This window comes from Vombatus ursinus, unplaced genomic scaffold (genome assembly GCF_900497805.2).
Source record: "Vombatus ursinus unplaced genomic scaffold, bare-nosed wombat genome assembly UNPS02014818.1, whole genome shotgun sequence".
Lineage (NCBI taxonomy): Eukaryota > Metazoa > Chordata > Mammalia > Diprotodontia > Vombatidae > Vombatus > Vombatus ursinus.
Genome location: NW_020954596.1, coordinates 49,811,479 through 49,831,847, shown reverse-complemented (window position 1 = coordinate 49,831,847; position 20,369 = coordinate 49,811,479). Strand labels below are relative to the sequence as shown.

Sequence of the window (20,369 nt, the reverse complement as noted above, 5' to 3'; positions counted from 1 at the left end):
CTGTGTATAATAACCTTTAAAAGCTTTTTGTATTTTTCTAAGAACATCTTATTTTTCCTTATGTGATTTTAAACTCCTTCCTTTTTATCAACATCTCACCATGTCCTTACTGTGTTCTGAAACCCCCCATGCCTCCTCCGTGCCAAGAAGATTAAAGTCCCTATTTGCTTAGCTTAATTTTTAAGGCCCTCTGAAATGGGGCCTCAACATATTTTTCATTCCTTGTATCTCACTACTCCCCTACTCAAACCATTCCATTTGACCACATTGACTATTTGCTGTCCCAAACCTCGCTCATATTATTCTGTACTACCCTGCCCTGACCCTTCTACCTATTGAAAAAAAAAAAAACCCATCCATCAGGCCCTGACTCAAATCTCACCTTTAGAGCAATGCTTTCCTGATCTCTTCCAACAAGAAATAGTTCCTTCCCCCGCTGAATTCTTGTAGTAGGCTATCCTAAAGCACTTAACCTTGTTGTCTTTCCCCTGAACTATTCATTACATTAGTTTCCTCATTCATCTTCCTGTTTCTAATTACTCCCCTTTCCAGGTCATCTTCTCCTATCAAAATAATCATCCCATGGTACAGTTCTGTCCACATCACTCCCCTGCTCAAAAAAAAAACCAACCTCACAAGTAGTTCTCTCCAAATCAAGCACACACTCCTTAGACAGCCCCAGCATTTAAAGCTTTCAACAGTTGGGTTCCAACTCTCCTTTCCAGGCTTTCTCCCATTGTCCCTCTTCCTTCATATATACTTAGGACCAGCTAAACTAGACCAGTAGTCAAATGTTCTCTCATTGTCCTTTCATTTCTTGCTCTGTGCATTCACCTAAACTATGCCCCGTTCCTCGAATGCATTTTCCCATCATCTCTGCCTTTCAAAATCATATCTTCAAGACTTGATTCGAGTGCCATCTCTTCAATGAAGCCTTCTTTCATCGGGGTACTGAGGTTCATTGGACGGGAGTTGGAAGGAACCTCAGGAACCATTAAGGGTTCTTCACCTGGGGTCTGTGATCTTGCATTTGTAAAAATATTTTGATAACTGTTTCATTATAATTGGTTTCCTTTGTAATCCTGTGTTTTGTTTTGGTTTCAGTTTTCATTTAAAGGCATTATTTTGGGAAGGAATCCAGAGGCTTCACCCAAACTGCCAAAGGCATCCATGACACACAGAAAGCTAAGAACCCCTGATCTCAGCCAACTTATCCTTGAACAAACATCCCTTCTCCAATATCCCTAAAGACTGGTTACCCAGCATGCACTTACCCTGCAGCAAGGAGGACCCTGCTGCCTCCTGAGGCAAACTGTCCCCTTTTGAATAGTTCTAATTGTTAGGAACTTGGCAACATGACAGTGAAACTTGCCTCTGTAACTTAACACCCACTGCTCCTAGTTTTGCTTTCTCTGAACAAGAAGAGAGAGTCTTATCCTTGTTCCGTGTGACAGTTCTTCTGATGCGTACAACATTGAAGGATATTTATCATGTCATCCCTCCCCCCAGCTTTTCTCAACACCAGTCATCCTCAGTTCTTCCTCCTGATCCTTTTATGGCAGGATATTGAGGCCAGTATGGCAGAGCAGAGTTAGAAAGAACACTGGATTTGGATTCAGAGGACATGGGTTCTAATCTTGGTTCTGTTGTTTTTGCTACTTGCATGATCTTTGGTGAGTGATTTAATAATCTCTTCAGGCCTTTGTTTCCTCATCTGTAAAGTGTTGGTGTTTGTCCCTGAATCTTTGATCCTTTAATTCTATGATCCCTCCACCATCTTAGTGTCATCTCTTCTAGAGGCGTCCCAGCTTATCATTATCTGTGCTAAAATGTGGTACACAGAAAGGAACACAGTATTCCAGATGGTGTCTCCATGATCTTTTAAAGGTCCCTGGTGTGATGTAGCAATCACATCTTTCAGTCCCTTCAGTATCCTGGGATGTAATGAATTCATCTGGGCCTGGTGACTCAAACTCTTTAAGAATAGCTAGTGTGCTCTTATACTTTACTTCCCTTGGGCATCATCTCACTGTGAACCTTTAGTCTGCCCCTTCTAGTCCAAAGAACATTCTTTGGAAAAGAGGGAAATATGGGAAAAGAGAAGAAATATGAGAGCTGAGCAGCTCTGCCTTCTCTCCAAGGTTATTTCTATCTATCCCATTCACCCAGAGCATTGGTGTTGTCCCTTCTTCAACCCTCCCTCTTTTCTCCAATAAAGCTTTTTTAAAATAGTCTTGTTTCTTTTATGTATTTATTTAATTTTGGGGGGGATAGGCAATTGGGGTTAAGTGACTTGCCCAGGGTCACACAGCTAGTAAGTATTATGTGTCTGGGGCCGGATTTGAACTCAGGTCCTCCTGAATCCGGGGCCGGTGCTCTATCCACTGTGCCACCTAGCTGCCCCCCTAAAAATAGTCTTGTAATCCTCTGCTTTCCACGCGTAGTCTCAGCTCATTGTGAACTTTCTCTCCTTTGACAAGACTCTTACAGAACTGTTTCCCCAATCTCGGTTGTCTATGTCCTCTCCCAGATTTCCTTATCTGCATACACATTTTTAGATTCCCATAGACTAGAAGCTACTTAAGGGTAGGCATGATAGGATTTTTCATCTTTGGATGAAAGTTCCCTGGACCAAGCACAGTATCCTGTCCCTAGCAGGAGGCTAATAAATATTTGTTTTGTTAAGTGACTCAGAGCATTAATATGCTGTCTTGTATTTGGTTCATTTGAATATGTTTGTTTTCCCAACCACAGTGTAAGGTCCCAAGGGAAGGGAATGAATAGTATGCAAGGATAATTGTCTTTTATAGCATTGCATCCCCGTGGTCCCATCATAGCACACTGTAGGCACAAGATAAATATGTGAGTGAACTTTGGCACATAATACATATGTGAATGAACTGGCTGCCATCGTTTATCATGTCCATTTCCTTGCCAGATATGTAGCATTCTTTACCTATTAATATCTTATAAAGCTGTTTGCCTATTCTCATGTAGAAAGTAGATTTTACTTTGGGAGGATCCCTCAGTCAAATGAAAGGTTTGTAGCCATCTCATGGTACCATGAATTTCAAGCTGGAAGGGACTTTGGAGGCCATCAAATACAACCCCCTTATTTTACAGATAAGGAACCTAGGGCCCAGAGAGAAGTGATTTGTCCAAGGTCACATTAGTAGTAAGTAACAGAGCCAGGATTTGAACTTGGGGCTTCTGACTCCAAATTCAACATTCTTTCCATAGTAATTGGGAGTAGGAATTAGGAGAGGGGAAGCTAAAAGGTTAAAGACAGACTGCTTTAAAATACATTTAAAAAAATTTAAATTTCAACTAAATTAAAAAAATTAAATACTAAAAAAACCTTCAAAACTAGAAATAATTTTTCCTTTCTCCAAGTCACTCTTATACTCTTATTACCATCGATTCTATTCTTCGCTGGAGTTTTTAGATAGTTGTTACACATCCATTTTATATTATTCCTCTCCTCTGAAATACGGATAAAAATACTTGTGTTACCTCTTGCCATAGCAGGTTTGTTATGGAAGGTAGATGCATCTGTTCGTCATGGTTAAAGGGCTTTCCTTCTCCCTGCTTTTTGGATGTCTTACAGTATTTTGTAAAGTGCTATGTCAGTGGAAGCTATTCTTGATGGTGCAGACTTGTGTGTTCACATCCTGCTTGCTTATTTGTGAGTTCCATCAGGGCAGGAGCCCTTTTTGTGTGTTTCTTCTGGCGTATAACAACTTTTCTTTTCAATTATTAAATGCATAGCAGACATGCCATCCTACAGTAGACTTCCACTGTGGTGCAATTGCAGAAGCCCTGGAGTTTGAGTCAGACGGCCTATTTTCAAACATTAGCTCTGAAGCTTAACTACCTGTATGATCTTGGGCAATTAATTCATTTCATCTCCCTTGGCCTCAGTTTCCTCAATTACCAGGGGGTTGGTCTAGATATCTTCTAAGGTCTCCCCCTTTACCTTGCACATCCAGTTATTTGCCCAGTCATGTCTTTCTTCTCTTGGATCACATGTTTTTTTTTTTCCTCTTTCTATTGTTATAGGCATAGGTCAAGCGCTCATTACCAGCCGCCTAAACCCTCCAGCCTCCTAGCTGATCTTCCCACCTCCACTTTCTTCCATTTTTAATCCATCCTTCAAACCTCCCTGTGCTCTTGTCATCCTTCAGGGCCTCTCTGTTACTTACTGAAACTCATTCAAACTCAGTATTTTAGGCCCTCAGAGTATTAGCATTGTATTTGAAGCTCTCCCTAATCTCCTCACACCCTAGACTTTTTTCATACAATTCTTCTCCTCACACTGTACCCTCTAGCCAGATGGAACTATTTGATGCACTCTGTTCATGCCCCATGTTTTCCTACCTCTTTGTCTTTTCTCATCCTGTTCCCTTTGCCTCAAATGCTTTAGCTCCACCTTTTGCTTTTTGAATTCCAATCAGAATTTTAAAGCCAAACACAAATGCCACACTGGCAGAAAGACTTTCCTGATCACTCCACTTGGCTATCAGATAGAATTGTGGTTGCCTATTATGTGTTATCTTGTAATAAAATTATCTCTGTCACATAATTTCATTTCAGTGGGGGTCAGGGACTGTTATTTAACTGTCTTATTTAGACTGTGTCTCTTCCAGCACCTAGCTCAGCACTCTGTTCACACTGGGTCCTTAGTAAATGTTTATTCAGTTCATTTAATCTTGCTCAACTGTTTTCTGCAGAATTATCACACAATAACTCTGCTTATCCTCCTCCCCCCAAAAAGATCACGTTGTCCAAGAAGCATAAAGTTTACACCTTGTTTTCTTGTTGAATTTTAGGGGAAAGACATGTATCTCATTCTGGAGAATGATATGCTAAATCTGGTTGACCCCATGGATCGGACTGTCCTTCATTCTCAACCTATTGTGAGCATCCGTGTGTGGGGCGTGGGCCGAGACAATGGCCGGTGAGTTAAGCAAATTGTTCCTTTATATTTCGCGTCTTGAACTGACTTCTGATATATGCCAGTCATCACTGTACTTAGTGCCCTCGGTTTTGGTTTAAAAAAAAATTTGTCCCTGGTTATTTCTGTACTCACGAATGAAATTTGACAATATTCTCAGTTTAGAATCTTCAAAAATGAAAAGCACATTCAAATATGTATGTGTGAGTATGTGTGTCTAGACATACATACATGTGTATATACACAAATGTATTCTATGCATATTATATATGTATATGCATACTATATTCTATGCATATTATATATATGTGTGTGTGTGTGTGTGTGTGTGTGTGTGTGTGTGTGTATACACGCACACATATCTATGTAGACACACTCATTTCCCTGTTTGATGGCTCTTGCAGACTTTTAACTTCCCAGGTCAGAAGCCCTTAAGTCTTCTATGTTTCTTTTCTGAAAATTCTCCTGTTGTCTGGATCCATGATGTATATACCCAATTCAGTGCTTACCCAGACTTTCTCAGAACCCTCTCCTTTCCTCCCTTCCCTTTCCTTCCATTCTTGCTTTATTCCCCATTGTTTTTATAATCCAATGAGGGGGCTTGAAAATAGGAGTTTGTGTAATATGTAGCCATAGTTCTTGTGTCTGTAAATTATGTTTATTAAGAAGGTGGTAGAGATTAAATGGATACTTTCAATTAAAAACTTGTATACTATCAATTTCTGTTCCCAGACCTTCATATTCAAAATTCTGTCAATATTCCTTTCCGTGTGTATTTCTGAGCAAAATCTACTGTAATCTATTATCTGACTAGAATATAAGTTCCTTTATCTATCATGACTCAAGTTGGGGTTTTTCTGGTTACCAATTTTTTTAATTATTCTGGCTAACTGCCCATTTACCCTTTATATGAGTTACCAGATATCAAAGAAGTAACATGCAATTAAATACACATAATACTAAAAGTATTAAATTGACTTGACTCTTTGATTTAGAAAGCCTTTCCAGATTTCACAGTGCCTCAGGGTTGACATTAATGGGCTTAAAATCACCACTGTGATGTGGATGTGACTACATGTCCATCACTGATGCATAGCAGGGTGTTTCAGATACTGTTCTATTGAACAGACAAGGGACAAAGGCACTTACTCCAACCCTTGACCTTCTTTTATTATTGGTGATACGTACAATCATCTTACACGGTGCTAGTCCTGGCTTTTGGTTCTTCTTGAAGTCATGCAGGGCATTGGCATGATAGATCTCTTGGGTGGAGGAGCAGGGCTCAAGGTTAGGGAGAGGTGATTTGGCAATACTCCAAATTATAATCTTGAAGGAGACAGGATGGGGAGGAATGAGAAATGCACTATAGAAGAGAGAGCTGAAATATGTTCTCTGCCTGCCAATTAGGTAAATTTTCTTGGAGGGCCGATTGCTTCTTTGAACTGTCATGTGTGAACTGGGAACCCAGCCAGTGATGCTAGGCACTTTAGACAAGAGTGAGTTGATTCAATAGCTTGTACTTGCCTGACAGAGCCACACTATTAAGACTTGAGTATGTAGAGTGAATTTAAAATTGTACAAGGTACTAGTTTGTTATTCAGTATTTTTCAACCCAAACTTTACCCAAATGCCCTGCCTCAAGCCACTCTACCCTCTCACATCTCGATATGGCTCCTTCTCAGGAGGAAGCTCGAAAGGCAGGGACCAGAAAACAGGGAGAGGGAGGGACCTAGGAACAGGCAGAAGACACCAGGAAGGATTACATGATGGTGGTGGTGGTGGTAGCGGTGGTTGTTTTTAATGATTGTAGGCTTTAAATTTTTTGATTACTGGTAAAATTTGCTGTGGAATAGTGGTTGGATAATAGTATATTAGACCATCATTGTACCTGTTCACTTTTGTTGGATATTCTGGGTTCCAGACATAGCATTAAATACTAGGAGAACTTGAAAGAACATAGTGTGACATCCAGATTGATGAATATATAAAGTTGTTAGGAACAGAGATTTACCAGCGTCTATGATTTTGTGTATATATGTGTGCGTGTATGTTCTGTGTGTGTGCATATGTGTACATATGTATATCAGTATAGAAAAGACTTTGTTCTTTTCAAATTAGTTATGAGTTGATGCCTGGAAGTAATTAATGAAGAAACATGCTTTGAATTGATTATCAAAGGAAGAGACTTTGCTAGCTTCAGAGGCACAGGCTTGCATTTTCCAACCATTGAAGATTTCTAATTTACTCAAAACCGGGAGAGGTCTTAAATGGCACCAGGTACAGTAAGCTACCCTGGCTTGCTCTCAGTCTTTGAACAAAAGCTGGATGACCATACCTCTGATGGTAATGTAGCGTGGACATGTGGTTAGGGATGGTTCAGAGATTCTATGATTCTGTGGCTTGGTAGTGATTTTATAACCTAGAACCCCCTTCTACAGGTGAATGGGTTATGCCTTCTCTGTAATGACATACTCCTTATTCTCACTCAGTCCTTAAAACTAAATATACTGGTGGTAGTGGGAGTTATTCTTGGATGGTTCAGGAACTTGTGTACTAGAACAAAATTGAAACCTAGAGTACCCAGGGGGTGTGCTAGAGCTGGCTTGACCTGTGAGCCAATAGTTAAAATTTCAGGGTGAGCATTTACACTTTGGAAATCAGTGAACCCTACAAATCAGGGCTTGATTTATTATTTGGTTGAGTGTCTAGATTTAAGAAAGTGAGGGCAAAGATGCTAATAACCCAGATTAAATTTAAAAGTGTTTCATGTATCAATTTTTGGAGGGTTGGTTGTTAAACATTTACCAGCATGTTGCTGCCAATAACTCTTTCCATAGTGGCCATCAGAATAGGTCATTTAAACGTTGGCAGCTCTTGTGTGGAGCTACTTTTTGAAGCAGTGAATCAAGAAGTAGGAAAAGGGAAAGTAAGTTCTCTCTCTATATTGGTCCCCTGAGCTTCGTACTCCCTGGAAGAATTTGTCTCAGAAATTACCATGTTTTTAGTTTCTTTCGCTTTCAGTTTTTATTTTTCTTTTAAGAGCAAATGCAATTTGAAATGCTGGAAAGGAAAGGGGTTTTAACTTTACATGAATAAAACATAAAAGTGTTTCATTTTGCTTGAGAAAATGAGCCCCATTTCCCATTTTCTTTAGTAGCTTTCCTTGCTGAGCAAATGGAGCATCTTTGGGGACTTCTTCATATAGTTAAAGAGAATAGTAAAAGTCTGCTGTACCCAGGGCTTGAAGGACAGAAAATCTTTTTCAAAATTCAGAACAGTTCACTTAATAGCATAGTTTCAAAATTAGCAAAAAAAAGTTAGGCTTGCCAGTTACCTTTTTTTTTCCTCCAAGAGTTATATGATCTTCGTGGAAATTCTTTATGTGGTGAGTTCAGTATTACCACATCTGAGAATCCAATGATCTTTAATTGTGAATGACCTAATCAGTTACAGGAGAAGCTAATGTTACTGTCAGTGGAATTTTTATATCTAGGTCCTGATTAGTGCCGATAACAAATTCTGGGAAATGGTCATGTTATTTACATTTACACTATATATTGCTATTGGGCTGGAACCAATTAACCATATTTTGCATAAATATAATTGTACACAGTGTGAGTTTGAATGCATGTTACCTCTGAATGGAATTCATTATTCACACCAGTTAGGACTTAACTGTTGTTCATTCATTTAAAAAACAAACTGACATCTTCAAAAAGTCCACTCCTAAATCTAAGTATAGCTAACAGAATAACCATAGTTATAAGTAAATGAAATTAGGAAAACAGATGGACTCAGCATGGTTGAATGAAACATGATACAAGAATTTTAGCTACATATAAGCTCCAAAATTAATAAAATATTTATTCTTTCTATTTCATTTAGTGGAAAGAATGACTTGAGATACTGGGTTCTCATTCCTTTCTGTTCCTACCCTCCTCTTCAGTAAAAAGTAGTCTTAGGTGCAGGGAAAGATCACTGGGCTTAGTCAGAAGCTTGAGTTCAGTCCTGGATCCATGCCTTATCTGTGTGACTTCATGAGAAGAAAGAACCTTTGCCTCCCTGCCTGACCCTCAGTTTTCTTATCCTTAAAATTATGAGGATAATATTTGCATGAATTACTTTCTAAGGCTGTTGAGTTTCAAATGAGATAGAAAGTGTTTAGTTGGTTCAAGCTATTGTCTTCTTGTTAATAAAGTCATTTCTTGATGCCAAATGATCAACTGATGCTTTCATGGGGCACACTGCTAAAAGAGGAGAGAATTAAGGGAGTTTTTTGTGTAATGCCTTTTGGGAATTCTTAAGGCCTTTGTCACCTAGAACTTGGACATGAGGACTGACATTTCAAAAGATGATTACCCATTTTAGAAGAGCAAGATTGACTCCAGCCTAGCCAAGCAACTTGCAGTCTTCCTGGCTGCCATGTGTACCCTCCCTCCTGACCAATACCCCATATCTAAAAAATGAGATGGGAAAGCAGCTGTGGGTTTGAGGGGAGGTACCCCCCCCCCCCAAATGAAGTGTAACATTTATATATGACTGTTTCCTCAGTGACTTGACATAGCTTCAATTTATCTACTCTGCCCATGGACACTGGTCTAACTTGGTGTGAATATCTCATCAGATGAGTGGTAAAAGAGTGTAGACTGTAAAACCTATAATGACAGGGGCTTTATACATAAATATCATTGTAGAATTATAAAATCTGAATAGGAACAGAAAGAAAAAAGGTATATTGGAAAATGAGACATTGTCTATTTTTGACCTACAGGCCATTGAGCTCCTAATGTGAGAAAATGGGAGGTATTTTAATCCTGTTAGACCAGTAAAATCTTGTCCGTTTGGACATCACTAATTCAGATGCATCCCTTTCTATGAAGAAAGAATTTTCTAAGCAAACTAATAATATACACATAATTGATGCCTAAGGGAGAGAACCTTTAATCTACATAAAGAAATAAGTTGCATTGACTTGAGAATGTTAATTGTTTATATATATAAGCAAATTCTGGTCATTTCAGTATTTCCTTTACTGCAAGAGCAGCCAGATAACCCTTTAAAATACTTTGTTATTAACCATCTGAGTTCCCTTTGCTCCTGGTCTGGGATATATAGCAGCACATGTGCAGTCCGTCAAAGAGCCTGGTCAGATTTGCAAACACAACACATTCACCCGTGTTGTTCCTGAACCTTGGCGCTTACCCTGTTTTATCCTTAGGAATACAAATGGAGCTGGAGCCCTTTACAAATGCTCCAATCTTGAACAAGCAGATGCCAGGCACCTTTGAAAACACCAATCACGAGTAAGCAACATGCACAAAGAAAGCGGTAAAATGATTTTAGTACTCAGCAGTTACTGCGGGCTCTTGTGTCCTTTTAACTGTTTCTGTTTATACATCTGGGGCAAAGGGCCTGGTCAGATCAAACGGCATCATCATTAGCTGATTAATTAGAATATGGTGTCATATAGAGTGTAGGTCTCAAATCCATTCTCCCCTTCCCTGCCTATCATGTGACCCTCTGTTCAGCCAACTATGTAATTAGATGAACATGAATTATTGAAGAGACACATTTTGATAGTAAGGTACATAAAATAGTGATAAGAAACATGCAGGGAACCTTAATGTGCAACCCCTGACACAGTAATTGTATAGCTTTAAAAGGAGAGTTCATAGAAGAGCAAGATCATATCCAGGCAACTTGGCAACTGCCTGACTACCATGTGTATGCTGTCCCTCTTCACGGGTAGCTCTTCAGCTCTGGGAACAGAATTTAAATCTGTACTACCATTACTACTAGAAAGAACCTGACATGAGGGTGTGACTGTTCTACGGTTTCATTCATAATCCCTGTGACTCCCCAAACCAAAGTTTCCTCCTCTATCCACTATTCCCTGTATGTTTTATCTTCCCATATTAAAATGGAAGCTCCTTGAGGTTAGGACCTGTTTTAATTTTATATTTGTATCCCCAGTGCCTGGCACAATATTTTCATTTATTCATGTAAAGCTAGGAAGCCTTCATGAAGATCAGGCTTGAGCTAAGCACTAAAGGATATGTAGGGTTTAGATGAGTAGAGTGTGTACCTCCTTCTTTGGTCTCCATTTTCATTCAGTTAGAATTTATTGAGCACTGTGATGTGCCTAGCACTGTGCTTGCAACTGAAGAGGAAATGGAGAAACATAGAATTCAGTCCCTGCCCCCATGGCTCTCCACAGTGTGGATGATGGGACAAGTACACATATGAATCATTTCAGTAATAGTGCAAGTCAGTATATGATGACATACCAAAAGTAAGTTATATTAACAGCAAATGCCATAGTGGTTCAGAAAGAGAGAGATGGCCGTGGTCTAAAGTACTTTATTTTTCTTCTTCTTGTCCTTTAAAAAAAATTTTTTTCCCACTTATGCCTTTAAACCTACCAGCATTGTAAGGAGGTTAAACTAAGCACATCGCTTACCCTATCAATTATACTTTCAGAGCTCTGGAGGGTTGCTGACTGCTCATTTCAAATTCCCTAACTTTTGAGAGCTCCCTTCTATTACTTATCCTTTATATTGGCTAAATATTGGATTGAACAAGAGAAGAACAGGAAGAAGGACTGTCATCATGGAAGTATAGCACAGAAAGAGAAGGTGGTCATATCTGGTCTCCTAACTATGTCAGAAGAGACTGAGGAAGGCATGTTGAGCGGACCCACTGTGAAGGATTTTTAGGACAATGTGGATAGGTAGGCATGGATAGGTTGTGATGTGTGTAATTAGTAGAAACTCTATTTTGAGTAATGGGAGGAAGAAGGGAGGAAGGAGAAAAGAAAAGAGGGAATGAAAGAAGGATAAGTAGGCATAGATAGGTTCTAATGTGTATAATTGGTAGAAACTCCATTTTGAGTAATAGAAGGGAGGAAGGAAGAAAGGAGGGAATGAAAGTGGGGTGAAGAGATTTGTTAAGCCAAATGATTTGGGCCAGATTTCATTAAAGGCAAATTTCTGTTGTGACCTGAATGACCCAGGTCCTGCTCACAACTCATTGCCATCACTTACTGAGACCACCAGACTCTCTCCCCAGAGATCTCCACTTTTGGAGGCACACAGACAGGATTTACACGGTACCCAAGGTCTGAATTCCACATAGAAGAGCCAAGTTCAGACAAAGCAATGAAGGAATGGAAATCAGAAAGCAAAGATATGACCCTGAGTTTTTGACCTTTTATCAGTGTGACTTCTGTAAAATGTAACCCCAGCCATGTTGCATCATGCTGTAATCTTGTCAGGACAAGGTGACCATTTTTAAGCACTCATCAGCGCCAACCCTGAGACCCTTGCTGAAAGGCAATTGGTCTTCGTTGCTCCTGTGCTTGTGAACTTGCTTTGTATACTGATAGAGCCTTTGCTGTCAGGGATCCAGGACTGGGGATAAGGGAGTCTTGAATGATAATGATAGGGTGATATATGTCTCTGGACTGAGCAAATGTGAAAGTCATTACAATTTTTGCATTGCTAGTTTTTGACCTACATTTTTCTTAGGGTAATTTGGTGGGATCTAAGTTTGGAAGATAGGTTTCCTAATGGTATCTGACCAGAGGATTCTTTAAGCAATGCAATAATGAAAGATTGATGAAATACTGAGATTTGCTGATGAAAGTTTAATCTTTAGATATGTCTGCTAGTTCACCTCGTGCAAAAAAAAAAAAAGGTCTTCTGAGAGGTAGCAATAATTCTCTCCATACGCTACACTATTATCTTGACCTCTAGAGTTAATTTCTTTTTAATGCACTAATGTGATAAGCAAAGTCTTCAAAATTTACTTGACCATTTTGCTGACTTAAACTGTGGTTATATTTTATATCTTTAAAATTGACTTTCTTGTCTCCTATTAATCATGCTATGATGCTCCCTACTACTTTTTTTTTGGCATAGAATAACCTTTAAAGGATGACATTATAAGTGATTGTCCAAGGAAATTTCCCATGAGAAAAGTGTGGAACTTTTTAAACTGTGAACGTACCTGCATTGAGGCTACCTATTTAGGAAACTCTTCGAACGGCATTTCCATTAAATGTTGATTTCTGTCCTAGCATTTTTAGCTCTCTTTCATATATTGTCTTCCCCCATTAGAATGTAAGATCCTTGAGGGCAGGGACCTTTTTTTTTTGTTTGTATTTGTATCCCCAGCACTTTAGCAACCTGCATGACTGATAGTAAGCACCTAAGAAATGATTGTTACCTTCCTCCCTCTCTCCCTCCTTTCCTCCCTTCTTTCCCCCCTAATTCCTCAAGGAGTTTGTCTGAATAGCTTGCAATGTAAAACCAGGCTGGTGATGCAGTGACAATTACAAATAGTGGGTATATGATTGTGATGAATTGTGCTACAAGAAATGATGACCTAGATGCTCTCAGAGAAACCTGGAAAGACTTACAAGAACTAATGCAAATTAAAATGAGTAGAACCATGAGAAAATTGTACACAGTAATAGCAGTATTATAAGATGATAACCTATGATTGACTTAGCTATTCTCAGCAATACAATGAACTCTGAAAGACTTATGATGAAAAATGCAATCCATTCCCAGAGAAACTGATGGAATCTGAATGCACATTGAAGCAGACTTTTTTTTATTTTGGGTTTTTTTCTTTAAATTTTGGTCTATGTTTTCTTTTACAGGACTAATATGGAAATGTTTTTCATGACTACACACATATAACCTACATCAGATTGTTTGCCTTCTCAATGAAGGGAGTTGGGGAAAGAAGGAGAGAATTTGGAAATTAGTTTTAAAAATGAATGCTGAAAAATTGTTTTTACATCTAATTGGGGAAAGATAAAATACTAAATAAATTTTAAAAACTGAAAGTGAGATGGCAGTTGGAAGAAGGAAGGTAGACACACTATGAGCACTGAGATATACTCAAGGTGTTTTTTTTAACCATGCTCTGGATAGTTAGGACCTGGCCCTGTAACCATTGGTACAGGAAAGTCCTAGATGAAGGAACACCCTCTACCAGTGCTGCTCAGCACTGGTTCTGTAATTGATCACTTCAGAGAGTTAGCTGGGGCTGAGAGGTTAAATGGTTTGCCTCTGGTTACAAAGCCTGTATGTGTCAGAGATGTGACTAGAACCCAAGTTTTCCTAACTCCAAAGGTCACTTGACACCATACTGCTTGTACATTAACTTAAGAGTCGATCATACTCTCAATGTCTCAGAATGGGGGGGCGGGGGGGAGCATCTGCATTTCTCAGGTCCAGAAATAGTAGGAGATAAAAATATCGAAATAGATATGACAATGCTGTGGAAATAGAAATGACTTATAGTAACACGATCATATCATTAATATTTAATTATTTGATTAACATTTCTTGTAAACATTTCTTAATAACATTTCTTGTAATTTAAGATCTTTCTAGATATTGCTGATATACTGATATAAATATAAGAGCAACATAGCATTAAATAATTGGGTTTTAGCCTTTTTTATGTAAAGGTGTTTTATTTAATCACTATTATTTGGTCAGATATCCACTAAAGGTATGAGAATTCAGTGTAGTCGGTGAATCTACATTAGAGACATACTAATATCCTCTTCTGGTCCTTTCCCTACTCCCACCTAACACACCTACGCCCCCAAACACCAACCCCCCACACCCACGTAACCACAATGATTAAAAAACACAGAGATTAAACCTGCAGGAAACTTTGATTTTTCTTCTTAACTTTTAAACAAAGCCACCTTTTGTATTGTTGTCATGAATTTGGAGCTTGAAATTACTTACTTTTTTTTAACCATAAAGCAACGTGATTAAGAGAAAAAAAAAACATGCTCAGAATTTTTTTTTCTTGGTAACTGTGCCTCCACAGAGCCTGTGGCTGACATCCACCTGGCAGGCAGTAATCAGGATGTGTGAGAGCTTAGGGTGGAGGTGGGAGGCATTTCCTACTGGGATCAATATTTTCACTCATATCTCTCTATTTCCCTTTTGTCCCTTTTCTTAAAAAAAGGTAAGAGATTAATATTTTCCACCCTATCTCTCAATGGCACAAAGCCTTTGGATTCAGTTGTGGTTAGAAATACAGTTTTTTACATTTCTTGTTTTAACGTCAGCTAGGATTTACTCTCTAGTGGGCTGCCATTTCCCACCCATCCCCCCCAAGTGGAATCAGAAGGAAGTGCACATTAGAAATGGCTGGAAGGATTTAAAGTCAGGGCCCCAAATAAAGACTAAACCACTGACAGAAGGAAGAAGTTGCTGGTAAGAGAATTATGTACGCTTAGGCAGTACAGAATCAGACATATGTTCCAAATATCAATAAGTAAACCAAATAGTTATTTTTAAATGGAAACATTAAATCCCATAAACCTCACCAAGAGTAGTTTAGGATATAAATAAAGGAAGGAAGAGTAGATGAGAGACTAGACTGCATTAACATATATGCTATGAAAATGTGTGAAGAAAAGGGGGGAAAAAACAGGAAAATCTTGATTTAGTCAGACAATTTACATCCAAAACAGGATGGAGGAGGGGGGGTGGGGAGGAGGAAATATCTTGACATACCCAGAGATAAAAGAAGGTATACCAGTAGAAGGAAAGGGAAAAGGAAGAGGTTCAGATCATTGTGAGAGAGTAGTCTAGCCTTCTGGCAAGATTGAAGAAATCAAATCTACCAAACATGCTACCCCCAAGACTCTCGAGTGGTATGGCCCAAATCAGATTGTAATATAATCGGAAAATTCTTAACAAAATAAAAATACAACAGAATATACATAAAATTAGATTTTAAAATTAAATTAATATGTGGCCCCCAGGGATCCTTGTGTATGTATTAGTGGCCCCCATTTCTTTTTCTTTTCTTTTTTCTATTTATTATTACTTCTTGATGTTGTTTTTTTTCTTAAAGGTTGAGTTCTGAATTTCCCCACCTCTCCCCTTCTCGCTGAAAAGGCAAACACTATATCAGTTATACATGTGAAATGGTGCAAAACATTTCCATATTAATCACATCACAAAAGCAGCAAAAAATACAAAGTGAGAAAATTAGACTTCAATTTGCACTTAGCATTCATCAGTTCTCTCTCTAGAAGTGGATAGCATTTTTCATCATGATTCCTTTGGAATTGTCTTGGATCATTGTATTGATCAGAGTATCTAAGTCTTTCACAGTTGATAATCATTACAATATTTCTGTTACTTTGTACAATGATCTGGTTCTACTTATTTCACTTTGTATCACTTCATACAGGTCTTCCTATATTTTTCTGAAACCAACCCTCTTGTCATTTCTTATAGCACAAAAATAGTACTCTATCACAATCATATGGCACATCTTGTTCAGCCATTCACCAACTGATAGGCATCTTCTCAATTTCCATTTTTTGCCACCCCAAAAAGAGCTACTATAAATACTTTTATACATATGGGTTCTTTTTCTTTTTCTTTGATCACTTTGGAGTACAGACCTAGTAGTAGTCTTGCTGGGTCAACAGGTATGCCCAGCTTTATAGCCCTTTCAGCATAGTTCCAAAATGTTCTCCAGAATGATTGGACCAATTCACAACTCTACCAACAGTTTATTAGTGTGCCTATTTTCCCTCATCTCCTTCAGCATTTATCATTTCTAATAGGTGTGGGTGGTATATCTGAGTGGTTTTCATTTGTATTTATTGAACCAATAATGATTTGGGGCTTTTTTATATGATTATATATAGCTTTGATTTCTTCTTCTGAAAACTGTTTATATCCCTTGACCATTTATCAGCTGGGGAATGGTTCTTACATTTTTTTTTAAATAAATTTGACTTGGTTCCCTGAGAACTAAATATGTTTGAGAAATAAGGCCTTTATCAAGAAACTTGCTATAAAATTTTTTGATATTATTTCATTGTCTGTGGTACCTTTTAGTAAAATTATGTTCTTCTGATACTCTTTTAAGTTTTTTTTTTTTTTTTGCTTTTGCTTTGTCTAAGACCGTGATTGTTACCCCTGCCTTTTTTTTACTTCAGCTGAAGCATAATAGATTCTGCTCAGCGCCTTATTTTAAGTCAGTATGTGTGTCTTTCTGTTTCAGGTATGTCTCTTGTAAACAACATGTTGTTGGATTCTAGTTTTTAATTCATTTTTTCTATCTGCTTCTGTTTTATGAGTGACCTCATCCCATTCATTTTCATAGTATAATTATTAACTGTTTATCTCCCTCTATCCTATTTTCTTCTATTTATCCTTCTGTCTTTTCTTATCCTCTTTCCTCCAAAGTCTGTTTTGCTTTTGACCACTGCATCCCTTTATGTGCCCTCCCTTTTATTATTCCCCCCTTTTTTCTTATTTTTTTTCTATTGTCCTGTTAAGTAAGATAGATTTTGATACCCCACAGAGTGTGTGTGTGTATGTAAATATATGTATATGCATATGTGTGCATACGTGTGTATATATATATATATACACATATACATATATATACACACATATATATTCTTCTCTCTTTCTGATGAGAGTAAGTTTCAAGCTTTGGCTGCTACCTCCCCTGTTAGCTCTTCCTTACCTGCCTATTTTATGTGAGATAATTTCCCCATTCTACCTCTCCCTTATCCCTTCTTCCAGAGCATCCTTCTTTCTCACTCCTTCATTTTTTTAAGATTATTCCAACATAATCATCTCACACTCATGCCCTCTGTCTATGTAGACTCCTTCTAACTGCCCTAATAATGATAAAGTTCTTAGAAATTACATGTATCATCTTCCCATATAGGAATGGAAATAGTTTAACTTTATTGAGTCTCTTATGATTTCTCTTTCATTTTTACCTTTTTATCATTCTTTTGAGTCTTGTGTTTGAATGTAAAATTTTCTATTCAGCTCCAGTCTTTTCATCAAGAATGCTTGAAAGTCCTCTATTTCATTAAATATCCATTTTTCCCCCTGAAGGATTATACTGAGTTTTACTAGGTAGGTGATTCTTGGTTGTAATCCTAGCTCCTTTGCCTTCTGGAATATCATATTCCAAGCCCTTTTGATTCTGTAATGTAGAAGCTACTAAACGTTGGGTGATCCTGACTGTGGTTCCATCATATTTGAATGGTTTCTTTCTGGCTGCTTGGAATATTTTCTCCTTGACCTAAGAACTCTGGAATTTGGCTATGATATTCCTGGGAGTTTTCATTTTGGGATATCTTTCAGAAAGTGATTGATGGGTTCTTTCAATTTCTATTTTGCCCTCTGGAGCTAAGATATCAGAACAGTTTCCCTTTTTAGTTTCTTCAAGTGTGATGTCTAGTCTCTTTTTTTGATCATAGCTTTCAGGCAGTCTAATAATTCTTAAATTATCTCTCCCCAGTCTGTTTTCCAGGTCAATTGTTTTCCTGATGAGATAGTTCACACTTTCCTTTATTTGTTTATTCTTTTGATTTTATTTTATGGTTTCTTGATATCTCATGGAGTCATTAGCTTCTGCTTGCCCCATTCTGATTTTTAAAGAACTATTTTCTTCAGTGACCATTTGTACCTCCTTTTCCATTTAGCCAGTTGTACTTTTTTTTGTGAGGCAATTGGGGTTAAGTGACTTGCCCAGGGTCACACAGCTAGTATGTGTTAAATGTCTAAGACCAGATTTGAACTCAAGTTTTCCTGACTCCAAGGCCAGTGCTCTATCCCCTGTACCACCTAGCTGCCCCCACCAATTATACTTTTTAAGGAGTCATTTCTTCAGTGAATTTTTGAACCTCTTCTTCCATTGGGCAGTTTTGTTTTTTGGAGTGTTACTTCAGTATTTTTTGTGTCTGTTTTACCAAGCTGTTAATTTTCTTTTCAGAATTTTCTTGCATCACTCTCATTTCTTTTCCCAATTTTTCCTCTGCCGAGCATCTCTTTTTTAAAAACTCTTCCAAGAATTCTTGTTGGGCTTGTGTCCAATTCACTTTTTTTTTTTTGAGCTTTGCTTATAGTTCTTTTCACATTGTTGTCTTCTTCTGAATTTGTATCTTGGTCTTTCCTGTCACTATAGTAACTTTTTATAGTCCAATTATTTTTTTTTTTTGGATATTTGCTCATTTTGTCAGCCTATTTCTTGACTTTGAACTTTATGTTAAAATTGGACTTTGCTCACTTGGGGGTGGGGAGACATGGTTCCAAGATTCAGGCTCTTTTGTGCTACTGTTTTCAGATCTAGTTCTGGGGGTCTGCAAGTTTTTGTTGCTTCTAAGATGTTATCATCTGGGGAGAGGTGTGGTCACTGCTGTCCTGGTTTGTCCCCTGGTCTTACCCAGGAAGGGTCCCTGTTCCCTGGAATTGTGGCAAGGGCCCCTGCTTTCCTGCAGATGCCAACTCTAGCACTCCTTTTTGTCTAGGGACTGTGACCCAGGCCCCTAATCCCTTGTGATTGACTGCAAGTGCTCCTCTCCATCCAGAACTGCACATGGGCAATGCAGCAGGGTCCTGCACCCAGTGCCAGCAAAGGGTCCCCTGCACATTCGAGCTGATCAGTTTTCTCACCCTCTTGCTATCTGGGCTGAGAGCTGTTGCAGTTGCCTCAGAGGTCCACTGCTAGTGCTGTTGCTGCGTATGCTCCAGTCTGGGCCACATGCTGGATTCACAGATCACTCTTGCCAACCTGCTAAGTTATCTTAGGCTAGAAAAAATGTCTCCCCTTGACCTTGTCTTGGCTCTGCAGCTCCAGAATTCAATTTGAGGCATTAGTTTAAAGTTATTTAGAAGGGAATGTTGGGCGAATTTAGTTGGGTTGCTGTCTTTAGTTCACGATCTTGACTTGGTTCCCCCTTTTCTCCCAGGTGGCCCCCAGTTTTACTAGAATTTAACATCACTGCTCTAGAGCAGAGCTTCTTACACTTTTTCCGTTCGTGACCCCTTCCACGCTTTTTTGGCATGACCCACAGTTTAAGAAGCACTGCAAGTGTAGACTATAGCCAGAAGCCATCCCAGAAAATGTGTTGTCTTTCATATATGACCATGAACCTCTTGATCTTTGGATCTGCTTTGAGTTGTTTATCCTGGTAACAGCTATGAACTTGGCTATCGAGCCAAGAACTCTCTCTCTCTCTTGCCCAGTTCCCCATTTTTACTGGTGGCACCAGTCCCACCATTTGTTAGATTAACAGACAGCTGGTGAAGCTCAAGTTTTTACTGACTCTGAATGTCCTATTTCTTTTATCTGACTTATGGGCAACATGCCCTACTATATGAAAAAGGGCAGGGCCAAGAATGCACCTTTCAGTTTCCACTTTTGCAAAATACCAGAACTGGAAGGGCCTTGGAACAATAAACTGCCAAGTACCACATAATTATCAGCTGTTAGACCTGGGAGGGACTTTAGTGTAGACTGGAAGTAGTTTCTCTTGGTAAAGCAAACTGGACAGTTGGATGATCTAAGACTAGACTTTTTCATTGGTCTGTAAGATGCTTTGCCTTCT

At 38.6% G+C, this 20,369-nt stretch overlaps 1 protein-coding gene across 7 annotated transcripts in view; it reads left to right on the top strand.

Moving 5' to 3' along the window:
* APBB2 (amyloid beta precursor protein binding family B member 2) overlaps window positions 1-20,369 on the top strand; it is a 408,666-nt gene that overhangs the window by 334,561 nt on the left and 53,736 nt on the right. For all 7 annotated transcript variants that reach the window (XM_027836187.1, XM_027836190.1, XM_027836193.1 and 4 more), the window contains one exon: window positions 4,830-4,957. In XM_027836187.1, the coding sequence (XP_027691988.1) occupies window positions 4,830-4,957 (128 nt within the window). The remainder of the gene's footprint in view (window positions 1-4,829; window positions 4,958-20,369) is intronic.